The sequence below is a fragment of the Hemiscyllium ocellatum genome, chromosome 14, assembly GCF_020745735.1.
Source record: "Hemiscyllium ocellatum isolate sHemOce1 chromosome 14, sHemOce1.pat.X.cur, whole genome shotgun sequence".
Lineage (NCBI taxonomy): Eukaryota > Metazoa > Chordata > Chondrichthyes > Orectolobiformes > Hemiscylliidae > Hemiscyllium > Hemiscyllium ocellatum.
Genome location: NC_083414.1, coordinates 1,798,319 through 1,824,440, shown reverse-complemented (window position 1 = coordinate 1,824,440; position 26,122 = coordinate 1,798,319). Strand labels below are relative to the sequence as shown.

Sequence of the window (26,122 nt, the reverse complement as noted above, 5' to 3'; positions counted from 1 at the left end):
CATTGTGGTGACGGTTTTGTTCTTGTGCAGGTTGGCGTCTTTTTGATGACAGCACTGTCACCACAGTTGATGAAAGTCAGGTGGTTGCACGGCATGCGTATGTGCTGTTCTACCGTCGCCGTAATTCTCCAGTGGTAAGGCCATCGCGAACGAGAGCTGCCACCCGTGGAACAGAGTGCACAGCTGAAGCAGAAGGAACAGCCAGCCAGGTTTGTAATAAGGGGGGAGATTCTCATCCCTAGCTCTTCAATCTTTTGTAACAGAGAAACCAAGTATTGTTTGTTGCTATCTCTGGACTGATAGAAAAGTTACCAAAGCTTTTGGTGCAATCACTTAGCGCTCTCCCTCTCTCCCCCACTGCATTCAGGAATGTGCAGATATCCAATTGCCATGTCATTTGACTTGCCAGTTAATAGATATGTATTGTGCAAGTTTATAGCCCGAACTCTCCCTTAAGATAAAACATTTTTTTCCTTGACTTCGCTGAGGTGCTGGCAGCGACAAAATCAATTACAAGTTACACTGTCCACAAATTGTTGCTCAAGGTCTGCTTCTGAAATTGCCAGATCAACATTTTTAGTAACCCCATCACTGAAGTAGTATGAAATGCATACATCTCCCTAAGGAACACCTGCACTTCCTACGGATCTTATCCTGAGAATTATTTCTCCTTAACATATTTTTCCTTAACCTGCTTAGCATTCTGAGGAACCATGCCTCTTTATGACAAGAACTGATTTTGTGTAGAAACATACAAGTTAGGAGTGGGAGCAGGGCTTTTGATCTCTTGAGCTTTGTCGGCCATTTAATACAGTATTGGCTGTTCTAATTGTAATCTGAAAATCATTCCCATCTACTTCAATAACCTTTCCCCTCCTTGCTCACCAATCTATCGACCATTGCCTTAAAAATATTCAAAGTATTCTTTCAGAAAGAGAGTTCCAAAGACACTTGACCCTCAGGAAATATACCTTTCTCTTAAATAGGCAGCTTCTTTTTTTTAAACACGGAGCACGAGTTCTCAAAGCTCCTGCAAGAGGAAGCATCCTTTCCACACTCATACTGTCCAGTCCCCTCAGGATCTCATGAAGAGAGACAGTACGTATGTAAGTTAGCTGGCTGAAATTGAAGGTTTGTTTTCAGATGTTTTGTCACCATGCTAGGTAACATCATCACTAAGACTGGGGTTTGTTTTCATTGGAGAAGAGGAGGGGATCTGATTAAAGTATACAAACTTATGAGAGAGAGAGTAGTTTGTGGCATTCTCTTCACCATGGCAGATGTGTCTAAGACCAGATGATATACATTTTAAGGTGGAGAGCAAGTGGTTAAGAGGAGATCTGAAAAACATTGTAGCTAGAGAGTGGTAAAAATATAGAACTTGCCTGAGAGAATGGTGGGGTCAGGTACTCGTAACATTTAAGCAATATCTGAATGAGCACTTAAAATGCTGGGGCATAGTAGGCTATGCAACAAGTGCAGGTAACTGGGATTAGTTTGGTGTTTGTTGGTCAGGATAGACATGGTGGGCTGAAAGACCTGTTTCTATGCTGTATGACTCGACTCTTATGTTTCACTCAATTCGCCTGTTACATTTAGCAAATGCAAGCCCAGTCTGCCCAAGCTTTCCTGATCAGACAAGCTACCCATTCCAGGTATTGGCCCAGAAAGCCTTTGTTAACAGTAGCCAATGTTGTATCCTTAACTAAAGAGACCAATCCTGTAAGACAGTGCTCCAAATACCAGTTCCTTGTTTCATAGCAGCATGGTGGCTCAGTGGTCAGCACTGCTGCCTCACAGTGCCAGGAACCCAGGTTCAATTCCCTCTTGAGGCAACTGTCTGTGTGGAGTTTGCATGTGCTCCCTGTGTGTGCATGGGTTTCCTTCGGGTGCTCCCGTTCCCTCCTTCATTCCAAAGGTATGCAGGTAAGGTGAATTGGCCATGCTAAATTGCCCATCGTGTTCAGGGTTGTGGAGGTTAGGTACATTAGTCTGGGGTCAACATAGAGTATTAGGGGAATGGGTCTGGGTGGGTTACTTTTCAGAGGGTCAATGTGTACTTGTTAGGCCGAAGGGCCTGTTTCCACACTGTTGATTTGAAAAAAAACTGAAGCATTACCTCGCTACTTTTGTATTCAGTTCCTGTGCAATGAATGATAACATTATGTTCACTTTCTTAATTAGTTGCTGTACCCACATGCTAACCTTTTGCAATTGATCATAATTCTGCAAGTTATAAGTTACTTATGGATAAAGCTAAGAGTAGTCCTCTAGTGAAAGCAGTAAACTGGAGGAAGGCTAGCAACCACAACATTAGGCATGAACTGGGGGTTGTAGATTAGGGGTAGCTGTTTGAGGGTAAATCCACACCTGGCATGTGGGAATCCTTTAAAGGCCAGTTGATTAGAGTTTAGGACCAGCATTAGGATGACAAGAGAAATTGAGAGCTTAGTGAAAAAGGTATATGTAAAGCTTAGGAAACTGAAGGTAGATACCTTGAAGAATACAAAAATAGGAAAAAAGTCGAACAAGCGGTTAGGGATAAAGATGGCCATGAAATGTAAGGCATTTTGAACATTAGCAAAAAGGTAAGTGCACTCAAGGGTAAAGGAGGGAGTTTATGCATGGAGTTGGAGGAAGTGGGTGTGGTCCTTCATGAATACTTTCCAGGGGTACTCTCAAAGGAGAAAAACATGGTGGGTGAGAAGTTTTGGGAGGGCAATGTTGATATCCTAGGGCATGTCAATCTAAAAAAAGGTGGTGGAGGTTTTGAAAAGCGGTTAAGGTAGACAAGTCCCCAGAACTTGATAGAATGCTGAGAAAGGCAGTTGAGGAAAATTGCTGGGCCTTGTACGAAATCTTTGTGTCCTTTTTAGTCACAAGAGGTCCCAGAGACTAGAGGATAGCCATTGTTCCTTTGCGTAAGAAGGCAACAGAGAATCTGGGAAATTATAGGCCATTGACCCTTCCATGAGTGATAGAGGAATTATTGCTGAGCTGGTGATAATGAAGCCAGTGCTGTATCCTAAGTGGCAGAGTAGCAGAGGAGTGTTTTTTCTGGTTGAAGGTCTGTGGCCAGTGGTGTCCTGCAGGAATCAGTGACTTATTGCCCTTTGTCCTTTGTCTGTTACTCACTGAAGGCTAACATACTGATGTCGCAAGCTATTAGGCAAGTTAATGGGATGTTAGCCCTATCCCAAGAAGATTTGAGTACAGGAGTAGTGAAATCTTGCTACATTTATATAGAAGCTGCAGCTGGAGTAGTGTGTGCAGTTTTGGTCTCCTTATCCCTGGAAAGATATTATTGCCATAGAGTGCAATGAAGGTTCATCAGACTTGTTCCTAGAATAATTTGACTGACTTACGAAGAGAGATTGTCAAACTGGGCCTGGGTTCTCTAGAGTTTTGAAGAATGAGAGATGATCTCATTGAAATTTTTTAAATACTTAAATAGGCTAAATATAGGCAAGTTTTATTTTCCCTGGTTGTGTCTAGAACTAGGCTTACAATTTGACAATAAATGGGATGCTATTTAAAACCAAGATGAAGTCAAACTTTTATTTTAACTCATTAATTTCTTCCTCCTTTCCATTTCCTGATTTGCAGCTGTATCTGGGGTGTTGTTTGTATCCTGTAAATGAAGACTGATGTAAAATACCTGTTCAGTTCAGAAACCATCTCCTTGGTTTTCATTACTAATTCAGCAGATTTGCTTTTCATGGGACCAAATTCATTTTAACACTGTTTTCCCCCTTTTAAATATCTGTCAACACTCTTAACATTTTTCTATATTTCCCCTTACAAGTGAGCGTCCCCTTACACTAACTTTGCTCCTCTATTACTTTTTTGTATTTGTATTCTGTCCTATCATTTGACCTGTCACCTAGCTTTATGCAATTATTTTTTCTTCAATTTTTCTTGAAGTGCAGGTTGGCTATCTATTCTCCATACATCTGAAAACTGTAAAGCCCTAAAAACTGAAGGTCTTTTCAGAAGTAAACTCAAACAGACCTGTAGGCGTGCTGACTTTGAATCTTTGGGGACAAAACTCAGCACGTCCACAGGTCTGATAGAGGGAAAACGTGTTTGCTTTTAGGTTCATTTAGGTCAAGCAAAGTGTTTTTTCTGAAGGCCTTGAAATAACTATAGTGGACTGAAAAGAACTGAACATGTCATTTGTCTGAAAACCAGCTGGTCCTGGAGTTTTCGGATAAAGCATTCCTAACGTGTATCTTTAACTTTTAGTTAATGAGGAATGGTCTGTCCTCCCTTTGGCATTTTCCTTTCCTGTCAGAATGTATCTGTTCTACGTTCTGAAATATGCCCTTAAATATCCACAACTGCATCTCCCTTGATCTTTCCCATAATCTAATTTTCCAGGTCACTTCAGCTAGTTCTGCTTTCATGCTCTCATAGTTGTCCTTAAAGTTAAAAATATGAGACCTGGACCCAACTGCCCATCTCCCTCAAACTGAGAGTGAATTCACTCAGATTGTGATCATTGCAATCAAGTGACACTCTCATTATGAGACCATTAATTAATCCTATCTCATTGCACAATGCCAAGTCTAGTATAGTCTGCTTTCTGACAGACTGCAGAACATGCTGTTTGAAGTAACTGTCCCAAAACATATGAACTCCTCTACCTTTGCCCATTAGATTTTTCCAGTCTATGTGAATTAAAATTCCATGCAATACTGTGCCTTTGTGAAGAACTCATGTTTAATGTTTAGTTTATACACCAGCCTACCATGTGGTTGCTGTTGGGAGGGTATGTACACCACTGCCAGAAGTCACTCCTTACCTTTTTAACTTTTCTGTTTGATCCAAATTATTTCTACTTCCTGGTTTTGTATAATTAGATTATCACTCTGTTGTGCTGATGCTATCATTAATTAATGGAGCCATCCTTGCCTTTTTTTCAGTTTTGTATCCTACCTGAGCAGAAACATAGGAACAGGAATACACCATTCAACTTATTGAGTCTGCCCTGCCACTTGGTCACGGCTGATCATCTCCTTGGAGTAATTTTCCACACTGTTTTCATATCCCTTAATAGAAATGTAGCACATGGCTACAGGGGTAGGCCATTCAGCCCTTCGAGACTGCACACCATTCAATATGGTCATGCAATTTCAGTATCCCATTCCCACTTTCTCTTCACACCTCTTGTTCCCTTTAGCTGGAACGGTCATGTCCAGCTGCCTCTTGAATAAATCTAACGAATTGGCCTCAACAACTTTTTGTTGATCTTCAGAAACCTATCGACTTCTGATTTAAACCAGCTCCATGATTGAGCTTCCAAAGCTTCTGGGTCAGAGAATTCTAAAGATTCACCACCCTGAGAGTGAAGGAATGTTTTCTCATCTTAGTCTTAAATGGTTTGCACTTTATCCTGTGATTGTCCTCTAATTCTGGACACAAACCAGAAGAAACATCCTTTATACATCACCATGCCATGACTTATAAGAATTTTGAGAGTTTCAATGGGATCATGCCTCATTCTCCAAAACTCCAGAGAACACAGACCCAGTTTATTAAGCCAAAGAAATCAGCTGCACAGAAAAAGGCCCTTCGGCCCATTGTGCCCACACCAGTCAAAAGCAACCATCTTAACTATTTTAATCCCATTTTCTAGCATTTTCCTCAATCTCTCAAAATGATCCCACCATCATGGGATTAATCTGATAAATCCCTCGTTACACCCGTCTACGGCAAATATATCCTTCCTTTGAGAAGGTAAGAACAGAGCATAGTACTCTAGGTGAAGTCTCGCCAATGCTGTGTGCAACTGGGCTCAACTTCCATTGGTCAATGAAGGTCAGCATACCATTTGCCTTTGTGATTACTTGCTGCACCTATGTGTTAGCTGCTTGTGATTCACAAACAAGGACTTCCAGGTTTCTTTCAACACCTGTCCTTGTCACCCTCCGAGCATTTAAGGAATATGCTGCCTTTGTTATTTTTAACCAAAGTGAATGACTTCACATCTGTTTGCATTGTATCCAACGTGCTGTGTTCTAGCCCATTCACTTAACCTGTCCAAGTAAGCCTCCTTGAACCAGTTCCCATTCAGTTTGGTGTAATGACCAAATGTGGAAATGTTACAAGTGCTCGCTGTATCCTAATCATTGATATAGAGCGTGAGCACTTGTGAACATAGCACTGACCCTTGCAGTGTCCCACTCCCCTGCCATCCCGAGAATGATCTGCTTACTCCTTTCTGTTTTCTGTATCCCATGTATCTGCTGCTCTTGTCCTCCTAGATGGTTTGTTAGGTGTTGCTGAGCATGAGTTGCTGCAGTACATCATGGAAGTGGAGTATGCTGTTGTCACTGCCTGGTGTATGTAAGGGTAGAGTGACTGTTGAAGGTACTCATTGGGATGCTGATCAAGCAGGCTGGTATGTTACAGTGAACATTAGGTTTGTGGTGTTATTGGAGCTGCACTTGTGCAGTAACGCATTATGAAGTGTGCCTTGTAGATGGTGGGTGAGCTTTTGAGATTCACTAGGTGACTTAGTCATCAAACAATCCTCCGTCTCTGACTAAACTTCAGCAACCCTTCAGAAAACAAACAGGAAATGACATCACCACAAATCCCTGGAACCCCATCCAGGAGAAAGATATAAATAGAAAGTAGGAGACAACAGCTACGCTTCACTTGGAGGTCACCACTGATGATGTTACCGAGCCAGGTAATGAAACGTCTGGATATCAAACCTACAGCTCAGCGAGCAAACCTACACCCTAAACTTCAGGCAAGTTGCAAGTTGTAGGTTGGAAGCATGTTAGTGGGACAACTATTGTGCCAAACCTAACCTGACAATGCTTGATGCTTCAAAAGAGAAGTCTCCATTCCCCAACACTAGTGTCTCTTAATTAGGATCAAAATAAAAATCATATATAGGTGTTGAAAAGCAAAGACCAGATTTGCATTTCAGCTTTGAGCATGATTGCTACAAAAGGGAAATACTGCTGATGCTAGAAATCTGAAATTTTAAAAAAATCAAATACTGGTTAATGAGAGTGCTGATAGAGGTCACTTGCTGAGTATTTCTACAATTTTTCTGTAACAAATCAATGGGCAAAGAGACACCTGCTAGAATCTGGAAACTGCAGCTCTCTGCTTCGTCCTGTCCTTGGGCTGGAGGATTCCTTTCAGCACCTCATGGTTGTTTCACATTCAATTAAATCATAACTGCTTTTAGCTTCACTCCCTGTCTTATTTCATAATTCATAGGACCTTCGCCTCACAAAGATCTATCGAGAAAAACAGGAAATAATTTATTTTTGTCAACCGTGTCAATTTCTTTTTTCATTTTAAACATCAGAACACACTGTTATACTCAGGGTATGTGAGTCCATTGTGTGTGTGTTTGTGTATGTAACCAGCCCTCATCACTTAATCCTTTCAGTCTCAGAGTGGGTGGATCTGTGATAGGGCCTTTCTAAGACCCCTGTATCCTTGTGGAGGTACAGTACTCAGAACTGAGCCCAGTTCCTACATCAAGGTCAAGCAGAGCCCTATGCCACCTGAGCATATGTCTCATATCCTTGTATTCGATCTTTGAAGTAAAGGCCTATTTCAACTGGTCTTTTAACTTTTAAAAATCCCGGCATTAAAATTTTGATTTATAAGCTTTAACAGTAACTTAGCTGGCTTCCCACTTGAGCAAGGGGTCTTTGTGTCATTCTCAGCCCAAACTTTAACTCTGATCTCTCTCCACAGATGCTGCTAGACCCACTGAACTTTCCCAGCAATTTCTGTTTTTTGAGCCTTTTAATTGATTTGTTTTTGATTATTTCTGTGTTGGGACCTCCACATCTCTGCTTATCCTGGGTTCCTCACTTCTCTCAATTTAGAAATATTGATATTTCTTGGACCTAAAATGGATTGAACTCCCTCTGTCACAGTTCTGCTGCTCCCTTGTAACTTTTTGCTCTTATCTTCATCACCTAGTGTGCCACCTAATTCTCACCAGCAAACTTGCATCTGTGGCTCTGTATTATTTGTCTAAATCATCATGCTTTTTATTACTGCTTTGAAGCAACCTTGCATGGCTAAAATCTTTCCAGTTTTTAGGGATTTTGACAGTCAAATAGGCATTACGTTAATACTGTTTCCTTTGTATACCCTGTGGTGTTGTGCTTAATCCATCAGCTAATCTGGGCTAGTGTGTAATGTAGCATGTATGTGATTAATATAAAACTCAAAGTCAGTTTTGCAAGGTTGACACAATTAATAAAGTATGTTTTGTGTGTGGAAACTGAACCAACATTGTCTACAAATCTGCTTTACTTTCAGTGAGAAATTGTTTCATTTCCATGGTCCTTTCTCCCAATCCTTGGGTTCACCACTTGTTACTTTGAAGGAATACTCCAAGATAAAGCCTTGAAATTATCTTGACCTTAAAATTCAAATGACTTGGCTGGCCTCCCAGTTGTGCAAGGGATCTTTGTCTTATTCTGAAATTATTCTCCTGATTATAACTTGCTATTCCACCTCAGCTTTGTATCATTTCCATTCTCATACTAGCCTGTGAAGGGATTGTTTTGATTGCATTATTTTAGAATGGCTGAAAGTTCCAGGACCTATAGTGCAGCAAAACTCTTAGATATGAAAATTAGAAGACTTTGGGTTTTAGTGACATGATAGTTGAGTGGAGTTTGTGGGTTCTTGGGGGGCAGGGGAGACTGAAGTTTTGAGGAGGTGCTGGGAAATTTAATTCAAGAAATAAACTGTGCAGACTAACTCTGGGAAGTTAGGGAAGCTCTGGGAAGTAATTGCTGGGCCTCTTACTGAGATATTTGTATCATCAATAGTCACAGATAAGGTGCCTGAAGACTGGAGGATGGCTAACATGGTGCCACTGTTTAAGAAGGGTGGTCGGGACAACCAGGGAACTATAGACCAGTGAGCCTGACATCGTTGGTGGGCAAGTTGTTGGGGGAAATCCTGAGGGACAGGATTTACATGTTTTTGCAAAGGCAAGAACTGATTAGGGGTAGTCAGCATGGCTTTGTGCGTGGGAAATCATGTCTCACAAACTTGATTGAATTATTTTAAGAAGTAACAAAGAGGATTGATGAGGGCAGAGCAATGGACGTGATATATATGGACTTCAGTAAGGCATTCAACAAGGTTCCCTATGGGAGACTGGTTAGCAAGGTTAGATCCCATGGAATACAGGGAGAACTAGCCATTTAGATACAGAACTGGCTCAAAGGTAGAAGACAGGGTGGTGGTGGAGGGTTGTTTTTCAGACTGGAGGCCTGTGACCAGTGGAGTGCCACAAGGATCGGTGCTGGGTCCACTACTTTTCATCATTTATGTAAATGATTTGGATGTGAGCATAAGAGGTATTGTTAGTAAGTTTGCAGATGACACCAAAATTGGAGGTATAGTGGACAGCGAAGAGGGTTACCTCAAATTACAACAGGATCTTAATTAGATGGGCCAATGGGCTGAGAAATGGCAGATGGAGCTTAGTTTAGATAAATGTGAGGTGATGCATTTTGGGAAAGCCAATCTTAGCAGGATTTATACACTTAATGGTAAGGTTCAAAGGAGTGTTGCTGAATAAAAAGACCTTGGAGTGCAGGTTGATAGATCCTTGAAAGTGGAGTCACAGGTAGATAGGATAGTGAAGAGGCGTTTGGTATGCTTTCCTTTATTGGTCAGAGTATTGAGTACAGGAGTTGGGAGGACATTGGTTAGGCCACTGTTGGAATATTGCATGCAATTCTGGTCTCCTTCCTATCGGAAAGATGTTGTGAAACTTGAAAGGGTTCAGAAAAGATTTACAAGGATGTTGCCAGGGTTGGAGGATTTGAGCTACAGGGAGAGGTTGAATAGGCTGGGACTGTTTTCCCTGGAGCATCGGAGGTTGAGGGGTGACCTTATAGAGGTTTATAAAATCCTGAGGGGCATGGATAGGATAAATAGGCAAAGTCTTTTCCCTGGGGTGGATGGGCGGGGGAGTGGGGGGAGCTGGGGGAGTCCAGAGCTAGAGAGCATAGGTTTAGGGTGAGAGGGCAAAGAATAAAAGAGACCTAAGGGGTAACTTATTCAGGCAGAGGGTGGTGTGTGTATGGAATGAGGTGCCAGAGGATGTGGTGGAGGCTGGTACAATTGCAACATTTAAAAGGCATTTGGATGGGTATATGAATAGGAAGGGTTTGGAGGGATATGGGCTGGGTGCTGGCAGGTGGGACTAGATTGGGTTGGTATATCTGGTCGGCGTGGACAGGTTGGACCGAAGGGTCTGTTTCCGTGCTGTATATCTCTATGACTGACTTTTGATTTCAACAGTGAGAGCAAAGATGATAGATTTTTATTCTGGTGGTGGGGGTTCGGGGGAATGTAACTACAAAGCAACATTTATCATACGTTTCTTATTCCGTTATGGGCATTAAGTGTGACAGATTGGAGTTGTGCACCATTGCAATTGTAAGAAGTTATTCATGAATTACTCAGGTGACAGCACAGTTGCAAATTACCTTCAACCTGTACAGCTAAGAGTAAGCAGGAGAAAAGAATGATTCGATACTGAAACATGTAGAGAGGCAGGGGGTCCTTGGAGTGCATGTCCACAGATTCCAGAAGGTTGCAGGGCAAGTAGACAAGACTGTTAATACTTGGAATATTTTCTTTTCTTGGCTGTGGCATATTATTTAAGACCAGGGAGATCATGCTAAGAATTGGAACATTCAGTAGTTCAATCTCAACTAGAATATTGTATGCCATGACCAGAAACTAACTAGCCATACTGGCTATGAGAGCATGTAAAACTGGTTAGGAATCCTACAGTGAGTGACTCACCACCTGACATCCCAAAGCCTGTCCACTGTACAAGGCAGGAATTCAGTGGCTTGCTCCCCATTTGCCTGGATGGGGGCAGCTCCACCAACACTCGAGAAGCCCGACATCATCCAGGATAAAGCAGCTGCTGGATGCAAGCATCCACTCCTTCAATCATCAATGCTCAGGAGCAGCATTGTGTACCAGCTACAAGGTGTACTTTAGAAATTCACCAAGGCTTCCTAACAACTTCCAAACCCACACCCTCTACCGTCTAGAAAGACAAGGGCATCAGATACATGGGAACACCACCATCTTCAAGTCTCCCTCCAAAACCCTTACCAACCTGACTTGAAAATATATCATCAGTCCTTCAATGTTGCTGGACCAAAATTCTGGAACTCCCTCACCAGTGGCATTGTGGCAGTCTTGGCACCAAATGGACTGCAGCGGTTCAAGAAGGCAGCTCACCCCCACTTCCAGGGCAACTAGGGGCAGGCATTAAATATTGGCTCAGCCAGTGATGCCCACATCCAATTTTGTAAAATTTTAAGTACAGGCCCGTTCAGGAAATTGTAGAAGAGATATGACTCCACTAAAGAGATTACAGCAGAGATTTGTGACGATGTGTCCCTGGTAGAGAATTTGTTATGAAGGGAGATTGGTTAGGTTGGTGCTGATTTCTTTAGAAAGGGGAGGCCAAGGGGAGATTTATTTGAAGTATATAAAATTTGTGGCCTGAGATTAGGGTGGGTAGTAGACAACTATTTCCCTCCATGAGGTCAATAACTAAAGGCAGAGACTTTAATGTAATTGCTTGAAGGATCATCGGGGGATTGAGCGATCCTTCCACCTAAAGCATGATAGGCATCTGGAACATACTGCCTGAAAGAGTACTAGAGGCAGAAGCCTTCTTTGCATTCAAAAAAAACTCAGATGTGCAGTTAATTGCTGTAACCTTCAAGGCAGTGGACCAGGAATTGGGAAGTATTGGCAGACTTCTTCAGTCCACAGTCACTAATGGGTTGTATCTGTGCTATACGATCTCTAACCATTAGGGGGATAATTGTGTAATGTTTTAAAAATGTCCTCTAACCAAAATGGAGATGATTCAATCAGATTGGTGCCTGTGACATTGACAGCCTTTGTCCACCTTAAGCTTGGCACAGTGGTTCAGTGGTTAGTGCTGCTGTGTCAGGGACTTAGGTTCACTTCCATCCTTGGGTGACTCAGTAGAGTTTGCACATTCTCCCCCTTTCTGCCTGGTGCTCCAATTTCCTCCCACAATCCAAAGGTGTCTAGCGTAGGTGGATTGGCCGTGCTAAATTGTCCCATAGTGTCCAGGGTTGTGCACGCTAGGTAGATTAGCCATGGTCGGTGCAGGGTTATAAGGATCTTTGGAGGGTCAGTGCAGACTCACTGGGCTGAATGGCACTTCCTGAACTGTGGGGATTCTGTGATGAGGTAAAGTTGAGAATCTAAAAGTGCACAAACCTCCCAATAATTCAAATAGTCGACCCTCTGAGCACCACGAGCCCTTGTGTGGCAGAATCTGCAGATCAGCCATCTCCAAAGCTAGAGTGAAAGCAAGTGACCTTCAATCCTGAGGTCCTCCCCAAAAAGGAAAGAAGTTATCCTGCTCCACAAGCTTACAGGATTCCTAGTGAAATCCTGCTATGGTATGTTAGAAACATTCAGCTCCTTGAACCTGTTCTGCCATTCACTTAACTGATCTGTAGTCTCCATAGCTGTACATTCTTTGCCCAATAAAAGTCTTCTGGTACAAAACAGAAATTGTTGGAGAAGCTCAGCATGCCTGTCAGTATCTGTGGGGGGAAAGCAGAGTTAACATTTTGTGTCTGGTGACGCTTCAGAACATCTCATTAAAATCTTCTGGTCTTGGGTTCAGAAATGTTTAGTTGTGGAATTGACTTCAGGAAATCTGGAAGATATTGTTGTCCACATCACCCAAAACAAATGTTTGAATGGACACCAACTAATGTAGACTTGCTTTGGAAAGGTAACAGGCTGTTCCTGTTTTTACAATGCAACATATGGAGGTGGTAACTGAGTGTGGTGCTGGAAAAACACAGCAGGTCAGGCAGCATCCAAGGAGCAGGAGAATCGACGTTTCAGGAAACAGCCCAAACCTCATCTATAACATTCTAATTCTGACTACTACAGTGCATTTCTTCAGTCAGTGATTAACAGTTGGGCCACACAACAGTAATACCTTCCAGGAATAAAGTCAGAAAATACTCAACTGATGTCTCAGCATCTTTGGAGAGAGAAACAAAATTAATGTTTCAGGTCTATTGCCTTTCATAAGATATTGTGTTTTTGTTTGAGATTCTCGGTATCTGCACCTTTTTTCTGTTAATTTTAATTTCCATGATACTTAACTAGTTCTGGTCTGTGAATTCCACAGTGGAATCTGAGTGGGAAGGACAAGATATCTGCCCAAAAACGACCAGGTTTTGTGGGTTGTGCCACAGACTTGGGGCTGGTGGGATTTTTAGAAAATTCATTCAGGGGATGTGGGCTAAGCTGCCATTAATTGTCAGAAAACAATTAAGATCCAATCATGATGCTCTGCGTCTGCAGTCACATATAGACCAGTCCACACAAGGATGGCAGTTTCCTTCCCTGACAGACACGAGTGAACCAGATGAGGTTTTCCACCAATTGTCAATGGCTTCATGGTCATCAATAGACTTTTAATTCCCGACTTCCTTTTTATTTTATTGAATTAAAATTTCAAAACCTGCAGTGGCAGAATTCAAACAGGTATCCCCAGAAGGTTACTTGGGTTTCTGGAATAATGGTCTAGCATTAGTACCATTAGCCCAATGCCTCCCCTTAACCCTAAGTCACACAAGAATCAACTACACCCATGCCCTGACTTTCCTGTGAACCCGGAACCTGTTCTCACTCGGTTTGCTTTTCTCTTTAAAGCATGAGTAGCCTGGGATATACAAAGTTTGCAACATTTTCTCCCAGCAATGGCCAGCAGCCCCAAACTGTTGAGATTTCACATTCGTGCTTTCAAAGCCCAAATTCTGCCCCTGTACCGGGAATAACTCCATTATATTACCTCTGGTTCTTCAAAGCTGCTGCTAATTCATGTTCAGGTGGGAAAGGCATGGATCATAGGATTCTTAGTATGGAAGCAGGCCATTCAGCCCGTCGAGTTCACACTGATCCTCCGAAGGGCCTCCAACCAAGACCCACTCCTCTATCTATTTCCTGCATTTTCCATGGTTAATCCACCCAACCTGCACATCTTCAGAAGGAAACCTGAGTGCCCATGCAGACACTGGGAGAATGTGCAAATTTCACACAGTCACCCAAGGGTCAAATTGAACCGGAGTCCCTGGTGCTGTGAGGCACTGTGCTGCCCCAAGAAATGAGGGTTCGGCTGGGATTTGAACCCAGGACCCCTCGCATGTCTACAATGTACAAAGTCGTAAGTGAGCATCATACCCCTAGACCAATGAGATCTTGCTGGCTAGTTTAGTGAAGACTGTCTGATCCTGTTCTGTGATAATATGTGCCACTGTCCCCTTTGTGTGTTGGTTTTTTTTAAAAAGAGAAAAAAATTAAATTGTCTTGGTTTTTCCAGGGAAATTCCATGTTCACATCCTAAGATTGTTTTGAAAAATGACCTTGCTTTTCATAACTCAGTCACCCACCCCATCTGACACACATCCAACCCATGATTCCTGCTTCTCTTTGACCTGTTTCATTAGTTTCACTGTCAGCAGTGCTCCAGCTGTCTGCTATTTCTGCTCCAATCTCTGTGAGGGTAGTGTGAAATACTTCATCACACCCCCCGGGGGGGAGGCTACTTGAATGTTGAACCAAAAAAAATGAGAACACAAAATGCTACAAGAGGTCAGTCTTTCAACTTCCTTTTAAAAAGAAGTTAAGAAACTTCATCAGACTTCTAACGGAACACCTAATATGTTAACCTACTTCCATCTTCCTTTATCCACATCCCCAATAGCAATGATCCACTGTTAGTAAACTGTTACTGGATCCCTGATAGCAGGGATCCCAACACCAAGTCCTGCAGAACACCTTCTGAAATAGCATTCCATTTTCAGGGGCAGGCATCAACTATTACCCCTTGTTTTCTGTTACTAAGCCAACTCTGGCTTCAATTCTACACATTCCCCTGTATCCCATGGCTTTTATATTTTGAAGGTGGGACATTGTCAAATGCATTACTTAAATCCATGTAGACAGCATACACTGCACTATCCACATCAATCCTCCTCTTCATTTCCTCAAAGAATCCAATCAAATTTTTAAGGCATGATCATCTCTTAATAAAGCCATGCTGTTTTCTGATCCTCAGGATTTATTCTAACAATTTCACACCACAGAAGTAAGGCTAATTTTCTTTTTAAATATCGGAATTACATTTGCATTCCTCCAGTCCTCCAACACTTCACCCGTGTCAAGTGAAGATTTGAAAATAATGCCAAGAGCTGCTTTGATTTCTCCCTGACCATCCCCAACATCCTAGGGCCAGTCCATTTGGGTCTGACAACTTATCCACTTTCAAGGATTCACATTGCCCCTCTTGGATTCTGTATCACATTATCCCTTTCCTTTATGAATGCAAATGAGAAATACAGAATAGGAAGAGGACAGGCCATTCTCACAAGCATCCTGATTTGGGCAATATTGCATAGGTAGTCATTTCCTTCTGGCACCTGGCAAGTCACTGTCTAGAGAATGAACACTGTGTGGTTATTGGAAGATAGGGTGTTATATTCAAGCACAGAACTGCACCCCCCCCCCCCCCTCCCCACCCCATTGATCACCCTACTTAATTTACCTCTGAGATTAGCAGGCAAGCACAAGATCTTTCAATGGCCCATTAAAGCATGTGTTTAATGTTTTTATATACTATATAGTTCATGTTAACTTAATTGCAGTGATTGTTGAATGTATCTTTCCTGTTGTGTTTGCACTGTTCTGTTTCTCTGTTTTAATGCATTGTCTCATGTGATAACTTAGACAAGCTAACTTGAGAGTCGTGCTGCTTTTTAAACTGTTCAAATTTGTGTGGGTTGTGGTGGGGAGAGTCCAAACCCAACTGTTACAAAGTAAATTTACAGCATTAACCTGGAATGTTTTATTTGCTTTCTTCATTACAAGAGACTATTCTCAAGTGTGTTTGTCTCAAACTTAGTCCAAGTACGTGCTCCGAGTTCATCAATTGCAACTTGGAATGTGCAAAATGTTCTGGGGTAGCAACTTACATGGACTCCCTGGTTCAAAACATTCCCATCCATTTAGTATGGGCTATTTCAAAACTATTCTTTCAGGAAGCCATTATTTTCTCTTCCTATTTTCACTTAATCTCTGTCAAAGCTAACACACACTAATACTCAAGCCTACACTGTAATTATGAATTGTCCAACCTGAGACCCTTCCTATTGCCCCCTCTTATGTAGTACCCCCCCTGACATGGAATGGTGGTTAGGAATAGATTTGCTTGATATTTAGCTTGTACAACTATAAAGTAATTCAATGCATGTGGTGTGCTTTAGGATGGTTTTTCAGAGGTGCCTGATCAGGAACGGTCTGATTAAACATCCTGCCAGCTGCCTCTCTGTAGGTCAGAGGTGCTATTTAAGCACAGGCTAGGGATGAAAGCAGGAGCTGATTGCACGACTTACTATTACACCATTCACAGTGTTATCCTAAGCAGACTTGGGCATTGCCTTTCCTCACTATTCCCCTCCATTTGGCTCAAGTGTTAAATCTTTTGGGTAGTCTTGCACACCACACCTGCAGCCCTCTGGAATGTACACTCCATGAGTGCATAAACACACCCATTCCCTCCTGCACCCCCCCCCCCCCCGAAGAAATACATCCCTCCAAACATGTCAAATGCACGTATAGATGCATACGCACTGCACATATCTACTGCAAACACACCACAAAAATGGAGCCAGCTCCACATGTATTGCCATCTGCTCATTTGCATGCATCACTATCATTTCATAAATACGGACATTTTTACCAGCTTTTCCTAAAACGCAAGTATTCAACCTATTGTTTTGTTCTACTCTTACTGTCCCAGAACCTCTTGCACATCTCTAGATTACTGCACCAAAGGCAGTTTTATGTTTTATTAGGAGCTTGAGTTAGAGAAGGCCTGTATTGCATTGTTCTTTTGCGAGAAGCTGATGGGAGTTTCCACAAATCGCAGGCTTCTCTAATATGGCAGGAGCTGGAGGCAGAAGAGACTGGGGAAGAGGGACCACGCACACCAGGCAGGCATAATCAGGGACTTAGGCCTCTGCAGTCTCGGATCCACGAGGATTTCTCAGGAACTCAGCTTACAGACTACTCAGACCAAGACTGCATCCGCTATTTTGTTCTCAGCACTTTAGCTGCAATACTAGCTCTCTTTGTAAATGTCCTGTACCCTCTGATCATCTAGGGTACACGGAAGACAACAGCAGAGGACAGAACTGTTAGTGTACACAGCTAATCGCAACACCCGTCCTTCATTACTGCCCAAAATGATTCCCCATGGTGTAACCATTTCCTTTTATAGAATGTGACAAACTTGCCCTGAAAGTACTCCATACTTTGGAGCATATCTGACAAATTATTAATTTTTTAAAAGCAATAAAGCAAGGGATAAACCTCAGATTGTATGTTCCATCTATGGGCTATTTAAAACTGAATAGTTCCAGGTAGTGATAACTTTTTTTAATTGCTCGTTAAACCTACTTTCATTTTCACTCTTAACAAATGAAAAATAAAAGTTTAATACTGGTAGTCTTGGACCTCTGGCTGTTGTTTGATCTTAGTGTCTCTTTAATTATAAATTATTTATTTATGAAGAATTTCTAGTTAATTCTTAAATAAGCCCTCAAAAGCAGTGCACCATTTTGCTTTTGGAAATATGACAAACGCAGTCAGCAAGCTGGTTTGTTTCTGCTGCAGAGATCTATGATGCAAGTATGGGGTGATCCAAATCTCTCTTGTGCAGCTGAAACTTACCAAACCTGTTTAATTTCTGGAGAGGGAGGAATGTTACAGGGAAAGATGACTCGAGTTGGCTTCAAGCTCATACTGGCAGCAAGAAGTCATGCAAGTGGTATCCCTGTCTTTCTGTTCCTCACTCTCTCTCCAAACCAGGACAATGGGCAGGGAGAAAAATCATCTGAAAATGAAGAGGCCAAACATTTTAAAATGTTTGCAATTTGATTGTACAATGTTTCTGCATAGCAAGTTAGCATCACCCATGTAATTCCATATTACCCTTCACAATTGAAATTTGTTGACTTTATCTTTACAATGTTGCAAATCTGAGACTTGATTAGGATTATAAATCCTGTGTTTGTTCATGTTCTGTTGCTTTATAAAAATTTTTCTAAGATTGTACCTGAGATGATGATTTCACAAAGGCTGAATGTATTATTTTGTCACTAAAAGTGGAAGTGATGAAGGGATTCCCCACCACATTGTACATTTCTTTTAAAATTGAAAGCATTGTAATGTTAATATTTGAGATGTAAAGCTGGAGAATTTAAGCTCATTTGCAATTTTGAAGATTCATTTTATCATACTGACACTTGAATACATCACCTTGAGATTTAAGTATGATTTGCAAAATTTGCTGGTGTAGTTTTAAAAAAGAAATATAATAAATTTTTATTGTACTTTTTCAGCCGATTTTGAGTTGCACAACACTCTCGACTTTTTTTTTGTCCTAAATCTTGGCATCGATATATTTGCAGGCTTCTAGTCAGGCAGCACGGGGAGCAGAGCAGGAGCCCGAAGAAGCTCCCCAGCTGAGTCCGGACTCGGTGTCTGACTTGTTCACACGTCCTGCGGACCACTGCACTCCAGCCTATGGAAACGTGGAAGAAGTAGACTGATGATTGGTCTGATCATGGGGACTGTGTATAAACTGCATGTCGCAGCAAGAGGCCTGGCACTTTGGACACAAAAAAAATCTGTACAACCCCCAACTCATAAAACTAATTTATTCTCCGCCCCTTCCTCCCCCACACCACACCTTCCTCCCCTCTCCCCCTTTGGGTCCCTGAATTGTAGCCCGTAGAAACGAGGATTGATTTGTCTTGGTGCTTTTGTATTGTTGATGCCATTCTGAGCTGAAGATGCTGCTGAAATGGGTTTTTAAAGGTGATGTGAACAAATGTATGTGATGACGGTTCTGCTGCCATTGTGCATATTATGGATCATCAAGCACATGGATGCACACTCAGTTGTGGCAAGAACATCCTGCATCACCCTGTTTGCAGTTGTACCTCTTCTTTTGATTTTAAAATCTCTCTCCAAATCCACTTTATGCATATAGAAAAAATGTCCTTGGATGTGTGCAGCATGATATTCTGAACCTTAAAAAAAAAGCAATGGGGAATTGTTTTTGTGTCGATTGCATGTTAAGGTGGTAAGTAATGGAGGAGGAGCTGTGCCAGAAGTTTCATGGTGCTCATCAGCGTCTGTGAGAACCACTGGACTCCTCTCTGGAATAATATGCTTGATGAGCCAAATCCTGTTTCTGAAGCGGAGGATGATGATGAGAGGATGTATGAATTGAATGGTCTTTTGGGTGAGAATAGTGGAGTGGGTTTTGTTTTTGGCCTCTGTTCTGCAAGCAGTTATGTTTCACATAAAAGCAAATCCTTTCTTTGGAAAATTGAAATTTTGTCCAAAGCTTCCTTCAAGGCTCCCACCTTTGTTTGGTCCCAGGAATCTCTCTTGTTGGGGGCACTGGGCTTTGTATGCGTACATGTTTTTCCTCTGCTGCATTTGGGATTAAAAAATGGATTTTTAGGTGCCCACAACAGAGTGGGCTCTGTATCTGCACATACCCTCATGCTAATTCCTGCATGTTACAACAAAGAATGACGATTACTGTAAAACGTGAAAATTCAAGCTGGATCATTTAAAGATTTCTTGCAGTGAAATTACCCAGAAAATTGAATTTATTGTGTCTAGTGTTTTAAAGATCCTTGCTAGAAGTTGGAAATTCATTTCTGGAATGCCTCAGGTTGTGATTAGAGGGTGCGAAATGTACTTGATTGAAAGCTGCAGCTATACAAATTCTTTGTAAATTTTAGTCTCAGCTGTTTGGAAGATTAGGAATGGAATGAACCTTTTGCCTCCACAAAGGCAACAGGTTCAATAGTTCTTCAATTTTTGCACACTTGATTGTCAATCCAATGTCATTGCATTCAAGATTAGACTTGAGCAGGAAACGTGTTTGAGGGTATTAGGAGCTAATGCCCTCTCTAACCCTCAGACAAAGCCAGTTAAACCCACACACCACTGCATTCTCCCCAAAGCAATGAACAATACCTCTCATGGTGCATGCACGTCATTCATTGCAATCCATTTGATGGTAAGGAACGGGTTAAACTTTGGCTGATGAGACATACCTTGTAAAGATAGATCAAGCTGAACCATTTTACCTTCGGTAGAAGGTGGAGTGTCACTGAGGTTTCTTTTTTTTTGTTGGTAGCAATAAACTTTGTCCTTGTGATTAACCATTAACTTTGATTTATTTCTCATAACCTACAGTTGAAGTAGTTGGCAGAATTACTAGAGGGGAGCAATCAGGAAATCCTGAGACAGGGAATAAATCTAGTACAAGATCGAATCTGACACCAGATACTGCAAACCTGCAAATATTCCAGATACTGTAAATCTGATACTTAGCTGGTCTGACAGTGTCTGTGGAGAGAAAAGTGGCTAATCTTCAAATTTATCATGGATTTTTCATCTTTTACAGGTAGACTTTTCATTTAAGCTGGCATTCTACTGTATTCACATTTCTAAACCACCACCTGCTCATAAGGAGACCGACAATTAGGTCAACCACAGTATTGTGAGCTGTAGTCAGGTAATGTGATGGTAGCCCCAGTGTGAACAGTCAGCATCTCAAAAGTGACAATTATTCAGGTTTACACTGCTTACTTCTCACCCTAACTGGCAGTCTCATTATTTCACACTTAATCAACAAGTACCTGTTGGGCTTAATCACCTAATGCAGCAGATCACAGCTACAGAACTCAGCTTTGCCATCCATTGTAAATGGTGAACCAGGCATGCACGTTTTGCTGTTCTGATATTGTCTACAATTTGTGACCCTATCATCTACCAGATCCAGAGTTGTAGGAACTGAAAACTTGTTCATAAAACCTGGTTTGGTATAAACCTGGTTTGTTATTAGGGTACCTACTCACTATCCTGGTGCACCTGTCACCTTAGGTTTTCAGTGCTGTTTGGCTCTCACCAGAATTCCAATTTATCTGATGTGTTGCTGAATAGGAATAGCTAATGTTACATCCCTAATATCAGTGCATTGTGATGATAGTTAACTTGAGGGCAAGTCTAGGGACATTCCTAGACTTTGTGCATGTATTGGGTGAGGGTGTTTGGGTTGGTTTCGATCCACTGGTGAGCTTTGGCATTGTGTCAAAAGACAAAAGTAGTCCCTAATAAATTAACCTTTCAAGGAGCAGCAAAACTAGTCCCCCAACCCTTCATTCCCCCACTCCATTCTCTTAATGCTCCACATGTACCTATTGCACCACTGACAACTTGCAGCTCCCTGTAGCTTGGAGCAAATTCCATTGTAGGAATGATCAGTGCCGGGCAAACTGTTATATGCTGCAGAACTGTATTCTTTTTTTGTTTTGGTAATCACTGTCAGAAAGGACTCCCATTATCCGTTCAACAGAGAAAATGTTTTAACCTGTGGCTAGATATCTTTTGTAGCTTTTGTTGGATAGTAACATAATCATCATATCCTACATGGATTCCACGCGGATGCAGCTCGTGATGAGATCTGTTTTTAAATGTTGGTGTGTGACCAGCTCTTTCTCATATGCATCATCCTTCTCTCAGTGGTGACCATTTGACCTTGACAGCCTCCATTTGATAAGTTCACTCTAAGGCAAGGTTTAGCTTTTTTGCACAGTCTTGTACTTGTATCCCTAAATACATTGTTTAGTTCCTGGATGTATGGCCTCATCTTTCAGCTAAAGAGAGAGACTCGATTGAAAACCTCATCAGTCATTTGGAAGGTACACCGTTCACATCACCTTTAAGCAAATGTTTGTGTGTGAATTGCTGAATCACAGGCTGATTTGGCATTTTTTTCTTTCTTTTCTGATATTATTTGCTCTAAAGACCCTAATTCTTGCTTTATTGAGTTGCTTTCCTATTGAATGATTGATTGAAATGTATTTGCCAACATATACTGCATACGAAACTCCAGTGGGGGGCCTTGGATTCGGTCTCAGTGTTCAGACCTAGTTGGTGCGCGCATTCTGTCTTGGTGCTTGGGGCCAGGGGATCCATTTAAGTTGAGACTTGGTGAGGCTATCGATTGGGTAGAGGGGCCGTATAAATCTGTACAGAGCTCATGACCTCTACTAGTCTGAGTGAGTGGCACATATTGAGTTTGTCCATTCCCACCAACTCCCCCTCAGGATGCTGACAACATTGGGCTATCCTGGAGAAGATATCGGAACCTCTGCACTCTGTGGTGAAGGTGCTGTCACAGTGCCAATAGCCCTGAAGTTCCAAGAAATGACTGTCTCCCCTTTCCACTGAGCTAGGGAAAGCATTCTGAATATTCCGTGTGCTGCAGCATGTACATGACAACTTAGTGAAAACATTGTGGTTTGATCACCATTCTCCTATTTCTCTGACCTTGCAAGTCACTTTTAGTCATTGAAAGCCTTCCTGAATAATAATCCATGTTGAAGCAGCAGCTTTTGGGGGAAGAGGGCAGATGACTAGGCAGAGTGGGGTTGGTGGAATGGAGTAAGTCACTGTGGAGTTATAATGCCAGCTGAACTCCATTTCAGTGGTTTGTTCATAATGAGGGACAGTGAATCAGATGCAACCTGCTTTCCTTTGGTTCTAATTTTTAAAAATGCACATTCACTTGTGTTCTGCTGTAATCACAGTTACAGAGCACCTTTTTTTTCCCCTGAAGACAGGTGACAGTTACTGGGGATAGTTCACAGCAAAGGACTGGGCCAATACTGACACAGTTCCTGAAGTGCTATTTTTTTAAAAAAACTAACTAAACGTTTCAATTTGAGTTCTTTGAAAAGGAAAAGGAAACTTTGTGGGCTTGGTTTGTGTCTCTCTTGCCTCCCCCACCACCCACTGGCCTTTTATTATCAGTTTCCCCTGCCCGTGCTTGTTCTCTTTGTCACGATCCCCCCCCGCCACCCTCCCCACCCCCGCCACCTTTTGTTCTGTCATTTTCAATCTGTCACTTACACTCTGTTCCCTGGTTTTCAATCTTCCACCCATCCCACTCATGCCTTCTGATTTCGAATTTCCCCTCAAATCCAGCCCCAACTTTGTTGCAATCTTTGTTTTCTGTCACTGTCTTTTAAAACAAATTTGTTGTGAAAGTGAAATGTTTGCATTTCAGTTTGTTAATTTTACCTGAATTAAAAACAAGACAGTTTCGTTTTTGTCTCATTGGCTGCTGTGCTGAATTTTGTTGGTTTTTGTTGTGTGTTTTATCACTATTTTTAAAAACCCGTTCCAGAGGTGCAGGTATTGATGGGGGGGTGGGATGGGGTGGGGTGGTGTGTGGAAGGAGGCTTTACCACAGTTTTCACTGCTATTTGCCTGTGGCAAAGCTGAAGCTGCCTCTGTCAGGGATGAAGCTGAAAATGTGTTGCTGGAAAAGCACATCAGGTCAGGCAGCATCCAAGGAACAGGAAATGCGACGTTTCAGGCATAAGCTCTCTGTCAGGGACTACGGTGTTAATTTTCCCACAAAGCAGAGCAGCCACATTCCTGGACTTTGCAGCAAAATCCCAACAGACAAAAGCCAAACAACAAACTTTTCCAGTGCTTCTGTGCAGCTTTTCTATAATCCAGCCTGTAAATGCTAAATCCTGCTTTTTGTTTATAATTAGATGTAATTAAAAACACAGACCTTTTTAATACTTCCTATTTCTCAATACTGTGTTACATTAGATTTGTTCCTTTCCAACTCGTTTCACTTTCCCCCTGTTGACTTATGAATGCTGTTCCTTTGATTATTTTTCTTTCCACTTATTTCCCCTGGTCAGTCATTCCCCCCCCCCCCACCAACAGTAGCCAAAATGGGATACTTAGAGGGGAACAGCCTGTACTGTCTGCCTGTTCCCTTTCTATAACCCATCTACCTGTTTCCTGTACCTGAGGTGAAACTACCTCCTTGTAACTCCAATTTCCCCCTCCGCTTCCCAAATGATCTGAAGTTCTCATCCAGCTCCAGTACCCTAACATGGTTTCAGAGGAGCTAGAGTTATGTACACTTCTGCAGATGAAGTCAGTAGGGATACTAATGGTAACCCTTACCTCTCTCATCCTACAGAGGAGCATGCAACTGCCCTAACATCCATTGCCACTGTCCTGAATTCCCAAAGAGACTATTGAGAAAAGGCCAGTAACCTTACCAAATTGGTGCACAGCACATTTCTCTTTGGTTAGAGGAGGAGGAGGATGGGTGGGAGACACTACCCTAAGTAGTGTTTTGGATAAAGCCACCATCTAAATATATTATCTCACTTACTCTGCAGTCCTGTGGTCACTCCTGTTCAGTGTGTGTTCCACCTATTCACAAGATAAGCTATTAAAGGAATAATTTACCTTCCCAGCAGTCCCCTGTCTAACAGCCCCTGCTCCTACTACAGAAGTATTCCAAGTGAAGCATACTGTGAGATCAGGTGATCATAAGCTGAGCTCATAATCAGTCATCTCTCTGCACCTTCTCTGAAAGCCCTAAAAAGCATAAAGGTAGATAAATCCCTAGGACCTGATCAAGCCTATCCCAGGACATTGTGGGAAGCTAGGGAAATAATTGCAGGTCTGAAAATGTGTTGCTGGAAAAGCGCAGCAGGTCAGGCAGCATCCAAGTATCAGGAAATTCGACGTTTCGGGCATAAGCCCTTCTTCAGGAACTTTCTCCTTGAAGAAATTGCAGGTACCTAGTGGAGATAGTAATATCATCTACATCCACAGGTAAGGTGCTGGAAGACTGGAGGGTGGCTCAAGTTGTGTCTTTATTTAAGAAATGCTACAAAGAAAAGCCTGGGAACTACAGACTGGTCAGCCAAACATCAGTGGTGGGTAAGTTGTTGGAGGAGATTCTCAGATACAGGATCTACATGCACTTGGAAAGGCAAGAACTGATTAGGGACAGTCAATATGGCTTTGTGCATGGAAATCATAACTCTCAAACTTTGAGGTTTTTTTTGAAGAGGTGACTAAGGTAGCAAATGAAAGCAGGGCAGTAGTTGTCTACATGGACTTTAGAAAGATACTCAACAGGAATCTAATCTTACTAACAAGACTACCGTGTGGGACCTTGTTGACGTTAATATTTCATGTCATTAAGTGATAAATACTGGTCCTAGAAATCTGGGCAACTCAATCGTTTGCTCCTCTTCATTTTTCATCCATCTGGTGGGCTCCATTTAACATCTGGTCAGCAATACAGTTCCTGTTCCAGCTCCGGGCTCCTTCAGTACTGCACTGCAGCATCAGCCTGCATTGTACACTCTCCTTTCTGCTTCGAGGTTTTCAATCTAAACCCGTGCCTGACCCCTCTGAAGCACAGCAGCAATCTGTAATACCAGTCTCCTGTCGCTACTGCTCAAAGCAGATCTCTTGTTACCCATTATAGCAGTGAGGTTTGTTGGCTGTAAGCACTTTTGGACTTTGAGGTTATTAAAGGAGGTTGGGATGAGCCTTTTATAAAACGCTGCTCAGTCTCACCTGGAACATAACTCCGAACAGGAGGAGGCCATTCAGCCCCTTGTGCCTGCTCCACCATTTATTATGATCATGACTGATCTCATCTCTACCTCAACTATGCTTTCCCGGCTCTCCCTCATCCTTCATCCAATACTAATTACATTTGAGGACGTAGATTTTTAATCAGTGAGCTAGTATCCACCAGTGTCTCAACAGTCTAAATTCAGCTCATATTAGTGGGTGAACAATTCAACACTTTGTGAATTCTGCTTCACGATGACAGGAAGAGCTGACATTGAAGGGTAACTATGCACTTGAAGGGAGTGATTTCCACAGACTTATGACCTGTTGACAGAACTAATTTCTCCTCATCTCTTGTTTTAAATCTGCTGCTCCTTATCCTAAAACTATGCCCCATCTTTCCAGATGGCTCCACAAGAGAAAACATCCACTCTGTCAATCCCCTTTAACATCTTTCTTGCCTTAATTAAATCTCTCATTCTGTAAACTCTAGAGGGTTTAGTCCTAAACAGCTTGA

General features: G+C 42.1%; 1 protein-coding gene across 6 annotated transcripts in view; it reads left to right on the top strand.

Moving 5' to 3' along the window:
- Positions 1-23,289, top strand: part of usp19 (ubiquitin specific peptidase 19) — a 156,583-nt gene extending 133,294 nt beyond the window's left edge. For 5 of the 6 annotated variants that reach the window (XM_060835287.1, XM_060835286.1, XM_060835289.1 and 2 more), the window contains 2 exons: positions 31-209; positions 17,033-18,364. In XM_060835287.1, the coding sequence (XP_060691270.1) occupies positions 31-209; positions 17,033-17,266 (413 nt within the window). In that variant the 3' untranslated portion in view covers positions 17,267-18,364. Of the gene's footprint in view, positions 1-30; positions 210-17,032; positions 18,365-18,575 lie in introns of those variants that run through there. The other variant, XM_060835291.1, reaches the window with a different exon arrangement.
- The last annotated feature ends 2,833 nt before the right edge of the window (positions 23,290-26,122 follow it).